Source organism: Dermacentor variabilis, chromosome 8 (assembly GCF_050947875.1).
Source record: "Dermacentor variabilis isolate Ectoservices chromosome 8, ASM5094787v1, whole genome shotgun sequence".
Classification (NCBI taxonomy): Eukaryota; Metazoa; Arthropoda; class Arachnida; order Ixodida; family Ixodidae; genus Dermacentor; species Dermacentor variabilis.
This window is the reverse complement of record NC_134575.1, coordinates 54,007,660-54,015,076: the sequence shown is the minus strand read 5'-3', so window position 1 is coordinate 54,015,076 and position 7,417 is coordinate 54,007,660. Positions and strand designations below refer to the sequence as shown.

At 49.0% G+C, this 7,417-nt stretch overlaps 1 protein-coding gene across 3 annotated transcripts in view; it reads right to left on the bottom strand.

The window, feature by feature from the left end:
* Window positions 1-7,417, bottom strand: part of dimm (basic helix-loop-helix family member dimmed) — a 564,311-nt gene that overhangs the window by 18,656 nt on the left and 538,238 nt on the right. For all 3 annotated transcript variants that reach the window (XM_075702147.1, XM_075702146.1, XM_075702148.1), the window contains one exon: window positions 5,978-6,263. In XM_075702147.1, the coding sequence (XP_075558262.1) occupies window positions 5,978-6,263 (286 nt within the window). The remainder of the gene's footprint in view (window positions 1-5,977; window positions 6,264-7,417) is intronic.

The following is a 7,417-nucleotide window of genomic DNA, read 5'->3' as shown; positions in this document are numbered from 1 at the left end:
TCCTCCCTACCAGCCACCTTACCGCGGGTTCTGTCTTCTCCTACTTTAACTGCCTAGCACGTTTCATGCATAACCGTTAATAATTGGAGGTTAATACGCTCTATGCAAGAAAAACACAATTGTACACGTATGCACTGGTGTGCCAGGGGTCCTGAAAAGAAACGCACCAGAATGTACGAATGAAATCAAATCAATTAGCCTGCTTTCCTCAAAAGACTTCTGCGGGGCTGTCAAAGCACGTATATGTTTAGCGTGTTTAGTAGTATTTCGGCGGTACAGAAATCAGGCCTGTCCAAAATGGCTCCACTCGCGCGCATAGACTCGCCGTCGAGAACATGGCGGACGGTCCAGGAGAAACCGCTCCGCAGAAGCGTCTGGGACGTCCCAATAGAGGCAATCGGAGGTCGTCTTCGTTCTCGGGGAGAAAATTTCGGTCGAAACAACCGACATAATGATTCTCAATGACAGCGTTACTTTTCTTTCAAATCCACTGACATCCTTCTTAGCTGAGCGCACGTCTCTCCTGGCCCGGCAGTGGTGCACACGGCCCGCATGAGCGGTGTTGCGAGCGCCCTATCTTAATCTGCAGCGCGTGCATAGAAGAGTCAGAGATGGCTGTGGCTTCTTGTGTGCTGTGTTCTCGGTAGTCCCATATATATATATATATATATATATATATATATATATATATATATATATATATATATATATATATATATATATTGTAAGCACTATTAACGTGGTGGAGGTACGTCAAGACCCCGACGTCCTCTCGCGTTCCCGTCCTCCCTGGAGCTCCGTTCCGGTCGCCGCCTGTACCCAGCACCTCCACCACTTTATAATACCGAGACCGATCAAGTTGTCCAGCGCTGTTTATTCCAAATAAGGCAACGGCCCCAGCTCACGCGCGAAGAAGTAGAAGAACAGGGAAGATGATGATGGCTATGTACAAATGAAAACGACGAAGTACGTTAATAGTGCTTACAATATATATATATATATATATATATATATATATATATATATATATATATATATATATTTGCCGAATGAATGTGCCAGCAAGCGTGCTCATAAATCCTAAAATAGTGCAAGCAAGCGCACCTCTGTTCTGCGTAACAACAGAAAAAAAAACGTTTCTGCATACTACCGTACAAACAATCTTGGCTCTCAGGCATCCCTTGAAGCTCGCTGAGCTGTTAGTGGAAGCGCGGATTATATTTAACGGATTCGTTGATTTACGTTATTTTCTTTGATTTTAACCATTCAGCATGCGTCACTGTGCGTGTGCCCGTAATTTGCCAGCGCTCCAAAATAAGCATGCGCCCTTGTGACACAAGAGGTGCGGAATCGGCAAATGTCGCTTCATGCGCGTTGTGCTCCGATCGTCACCATTCTTTCGTCGACAGGCCCCATACGTCGCATTCGTACTCGCGATCCATCGCGTGTCGTAGAGGTCTTGCAATGCGCATCCACTTGATTAGGAGTTTGCGCTGAGGCATTGCTTGTAAGAGGTGTAGCGCATAAATATTAATAATAAAAACTGCATGTGAATAGCGTTGTCACCTTCGTTACATAGGATGAAGCTAAAGAAACTTGTAGGTGTCGCCGTTAATTGTAAGGTATCTAAATTACCGCTTCGCTAAAGCACCGCTTCACGCGCATTCCAACGCGTGCGTTGGATCTGCAACGTTCTCTCTTTAACTTATTGAATTGCGTCTAACACTGGAAATTGCAGAAAGGGGCCGTTCTGTCGTCACTTCAACGGTTGGCACTGCGCCGTCGTCGTGCAGTCATCGCCATGCCGTCGCGGTCACGGCTGACCCTGGAGAGCGAGTGTCATAGCACAAGGTGGGTCGATCCCGGAGACAGCGCACGCCTCGTACAGCCTAAGCATTGTAAATTTCAGAAGCTCCACTAAACACTCTTAATAAAGGTGTTCACGGCAATTACGCTGCTCGAATGCTAAACGCATTTACGTCGATCGACCGTCATCGGGAGACGGGTTCTGCCAGAATCCTTTTTTTTCTGTATCGAGTGTTCACGCATGTTTAGGAAAAGGCCTCAGTGGCAAAACACTCTCGTCGCCACAAGTGATCGTCCTTTAATTAGCGAACAATTTATTATTGGTCGCTAAGCCGACAAGACAATATTTCCCGCACATTTGCAATGTCATCCTAGATAAGCAAGCCGGAATACCAAAGCACGGGGCAAAGGACGCTGATGATCACTGATAAATACACAAGGTCCAGAAAAATAAGAACAGAGGCCAGTGAACCGACGTGCTGTCTTCGACCGACAAGAAAGAAAGGTCCCCGCAGAGCGCTTTAAAGTTCGGGAACCGCATGCGTGCGCTTGTTTCATGATTTAAACAGCTCAGAAATGATTCGTATTTTGTTTACTCTCTAAGCAGAATGCACCATGCTGCTTCGTTTCTCTGCCCTGAGGCCGCAGCTGACATTCAAGACAAGATTATGATGAGAAGGTGAGAACAGAGTGAGGAGAAATGGTCGGGTACGTGTTAGTAAGCTGAAAGCTACAGGGTTCAACCACCTCGCGAGTTCGACGACTCAAACTCGCTTATCTCTTCCGGTGACCTTCTTTCACCGGTTAACGAATGTCGAAAGTTCATCGCCCAGCGCAAGACGCGCCTTTCGGTGTTGGAAGTTTTTCGAACGTTATCGCTGGTCCTCTCGGTTTCCCACGTTGTCGCGGAGCCTCGCGTAATCGGAATGCGCGGGCGACGAGAATAGTGGTGCACAATCCAGAACTCACACGAGCACTGGCAACTGGGTCACGCATAAATAGTAGACGCTGCATCAAATTTCGACTACCCGCCGTGGTTGCTCAGTGGCTATGGTGTTGGCCTGCTGAGCACGAGGTCGCGGGATCGAATCCTGGCCACAGCGGCCGCGTTCCGATGGGGGCGAAATGCGAAAAACACCCTTGCACTTAGATTTAGGTGCACGTTAAAGAACCACCGGTGGTCGAAATTTCCGGAGTCCTCCACTACGGCGTGCCTCAAAATCAGAAAGTGGTTTTGGCACGTAAAACCCCGCAATTTTTTTTTTAATTTCGGCTATATCGACGAGTGTCCTCACCACGATCACTGTGCTTTGAGTGTCACCTTGATTTTGGTTAGGCGCATGTTCGCGCAATAAACAGTTGGTTTTATTGAGATAGTAACTATACGGACACTCCAGGCACACCTCCAACGTCGTGGTCGCCTTGATGTTGCGCATACAGTCCCCAAGCGCGATGACATCGTGGCCGCGCGCCGTATGCGGTGGGTGCGAGTGAAAGCGCGCGAGGTTGAGCAGAGGTTGGTGGCTTCATCTCGAGTGCGCAAGAGAGGAAGGCTGGGAGGGAGCTCGCCGTCCTCCATCGCACGCAAGACACCGGGCGAGGGGGGAGGGAGGGGGCTTCTACTCCGGCAGTGGCTGCGTATGACACGGAGCCTATCTTGAAAGCGATCTGCGATGGGTGCAGAGTCTACGTGCACCGAGTGTTGATAGCTTCGCGTGCGCCGCGTTGTCGCTGAGGCAGAGAATACCTCGTCTGTTCCAATTTATGTATGTATGGCGGCGATAAATAAAAAAAGCTAAACGTAAGAAATAAACAAACGAAAGCAATGAAAATAATCATAAAGAGGATAACGTACGGCGACACTGAGTTCGCTCGACATATAACGTCTGTCCGCGCAGCCGCTGTCTAAATGATAGATGCGTTTTGCAACTGTCCTCCGCGTACTAACGTGAATGGCAAGTCCAAACACACAGCTCACTTTAAGCTCAGTCAAAACAGTACAGACCACTGAGTGCGGCAGCTGATAACCGCAAAGTACCCCTTAACACACGCGCTGACCTTACTTTGCGTCGACTGAAAGGTCCTTTAAATATGTGTAAGCCTTTTGCAGTAGGTGGCTCGCTGACCATGGCCCGAATAACTTTTATATTGTAAAGGTACGCTTGTCCAATCTCACAAGCTCTTTTGTAGGTGTTCTTATTTATCCGGCGTATTTCAGGCACAAACGTTATTTTTGTTTGTTTGTTTTCAGGTATAAATACGTTAGGATGTACTCATGATATCACTCACTCTGCCGATCCTTCACTGACTCTTATCAATCAATGAATTAATGAATGAATCAATCAATCACTACGGTGATGTTTGAAACAAGGGGAAACACTCAATATGGATGGCGAAAGTTTAGCCGGAAGTAGGTCCCCCAAATCTTCGCTGTCCTCCCTGTTAGTACTATAACAGCGGTCCTAATTAAAAGCTCCCGCAGAGCACGCTTGGTTTCGTTGCACCGGCAAGGTTCTTGGTCAACATTTTCCTGCTGTAAGTGCCCCTTTAATGTCGGTATGCCGTCCATTGACCGTGCAGCAGGTGGCCGATGAGGAAGAGCAGTGACCTTTCACCTTGCTTTTTACTCTTTGCTTAATATATATGTTGCCTCTGTTGAAAGGCGCATTAGGGGAAATAGATTACCTCTATTTTTACGAGTCTTACCCTATGTGATTACTTTCAGGCATCAAAAAGCAGAACAGTATTCGGTATTCAATACCCGCAGGCATTACTTTTGGAACACTTGCTGACAATTCCATTCGACAATTTCGCCATTCGAACTCGCCTATACTCGGTGACAAGCAAAACGTTCCCATTCAATCTGATTCAACATTTTCTCTACTCGAACTGGCCTATACTCGGTGACAAACTTTACTTTCGCGTTTCATTCGACTTGACAATTCCGTTATTCGAACCGGCCTATGATCGGCTACAAACTAAAAATTCAGTACAAGCACCGTAGACAAAACCGCATTTAATCTGTCATCTGTACCTACACGCTCCAAAACGTAAGTCCCCCAAAAATTTTATATTAAAAGGACTCCACCTCTACTGTGACATCACAGCAATGAGCAGACGTAATTGGACGGCGCATCTATACAATTTCATTTCAGTTGTACAGCTGTCTATTTATCACTGCATTCTTGGGCTGTCACCCATTATAGTGGCACCTGTCCCCACTGTTCTAAGAGTGCCCAGTGTTGCTTGCTTTATAGGGTTCAATTCGAATCTCCTTAGAGTTGGTTACAAAACCCGCTACAGAAAAAGAATCCCTGCCACTGCGATTATTCCGCAACCGTGGGAACGCCGGGTGTGTCTATAATCTCGGCGCTTTTGGCATCAAGCGTTCTCGTGACATTACTTGTTACGCTTTATCCTTCCAAATCTACAATGACATTCTTCTAAACGTATGAAGGCAATCATCTTCTGCCCAGATGCACAATCGTTGCAATTAAAACTAAGCCTTTATAACGTAATAGTCCGTTGAAGAATACTAATTCCTAAATTAACAAAGGCGTATGAAGGGGGAAAGACGAACGAATAATGAGACAAATCTGTGTACAACCCATGCTGGCTGAACTACCATGCTTTTCAGCTCCCTCAGACAATAAACTCCATCTCACAAGTCGTTTGCGGAATTATGGAAGCTACAGGACTTCTTAGCCAATAGGAAGGCCGAAAGCCTCTCGAGATGCGTCCATCCGCGCGGCGTCATCTGCTCAGCGGCTGCTGTATTCACGGTATGCCACGTGCATGCGCAAAGGTCTTGACACGCCACGTATCACTGTAAAGTATCATGTATCAAGCAAAAAAAGAAAACTCCAATTCCGGCAACAATCAGACACTTACGCCCGGAACTATATTTCACTGCACAAGGACATTGCCCGCGTTGTGCGTTGCGGCAGCTTTACAAACGACTTGCGAGATGGAGTATCGAGTCATAGTTACCTGTAGTAATTTTTTTTTAGAAGCTCTACTTAGATTTAGGTGCACTTTAAAGAACCGAATAGTGGTCCAAATTTCCAGAATCCGCCACTACAGCGTGCCTCATAACCAGATCGCGGTTTGGGCACTTAAACCTCTCAATCTGAAGTTATGTGCAGTGCGCCGACACGGCCGCGATGCGCACCTGGAAGGCGTCGTTGAGCGAGTGCATGCGCATGCGCTCTCGCTCGTTGCTCTCGAGGCGCCGCAGGTTGCGCTCCCGGGCCGAGAGGGCGCTGCGCCGCCGCCTGCCGCCGGTAGGGGCAGCACCGGCGGCGCTCGGGGGCGGCCTACGTCGGGTGGCGCCGTCTGGCGACGCCATGGCCGGAGGCGGGGGCGAGTCGCTCGTTGTGCCACCGCCCTGGCCGCCGGACGAGGACGAGTCGGAGCGAGCGCCATCCGAGATGTCGTTCGCCAGGTTGCTGGAAGATCTGCGGGCAAGGGAAGTGCAGGACGACACAGTTAGAGCGCCCCAGTTGCCCCAGCCCATTCTTTTCCCATCTTTCACCTGTGTTTCTATCCATTCGCTCCAGAAGCCGACGTGCATCGTGCTTCTTCCCCAGAAATGGACCCTCCACCACTAAAACCCCTTAAACTTCGTAAAGTAGCGACACCCTCCGCCTTCACTCCTCCTCGTTTCTCCTCTCTTTCAAGCTCCCTCCTCGACTGTGGCGCCGCCTACACTGCTCGAGCGTAGCAAAGGCGCCGACGTGCGCTGCTCGCCACTCCGTAGCAAATATGGCGCTGATGCACGGCGCGACGGCTCACGTGATGCTATTAGGCCAATAGCGACGCGGCGTCGTCCTGGGCCAGAGCGCGCGAAAAGGAGGCGCCATTCTTCAAAGCGTGGCACTACTTTACGAAGTTTAAGGGCCTTTATTCACCACAACAAAGCGACTTAGCCACACTGATGATAACGATTAGCCGCCAGCTCGTTACTGCTCGCTGCAGTTGTTACGGTGCTTACTGTGGTCTCGAAGCGTGAGTAGCGGGCACGTATTCGGGCATATCGAGGCGTACGCTGGTATTATTGCCGTGGTTGTCATCATTAATATTTATCGTCGTTATTGTGTTGTAAGTCGTCCATTGGCGGACGAAGGACTCTCCCATTGATCTCCATTTTCCCCTGTCTTTCGGGGGGGGGGGGAAGCTTTTGTGCCCGCGTTGAGCGTCAGTGTGCAAGAACAGTAGCGCGCCTGCGCTACGCGCCCGTAAGCGTGGATTTGGTCCACCCGTTCGATGAATAACTTTCGTTCACGTGAAGGGCGCGATCGAGGAAGATGTTCTTTATTAAGCGATGTCGGTTTTGCTGTCCTGCGACCCGTGCGCAAGGCACTTCTTGTCCCTCGTCTGATTTGAATGGTGTTTTTTCTTTCGTTTTCGTATAAGGCCCTGCACGAATACGTGCGCACGTGCGTTTCTATACGTAAAGTTATGCGGAAGACGGCGCTCTTCCGTACGTCTTTGAGCTGCCGTGTTTTTCGGCGTGATTCCGCACTGAATAGCCAGCATGTTATTCGCCGGTATGAACGCGACGTTTCCGGGACTCAGCCGCGTACGCGAATAACGTTCAAACCACTAGTAC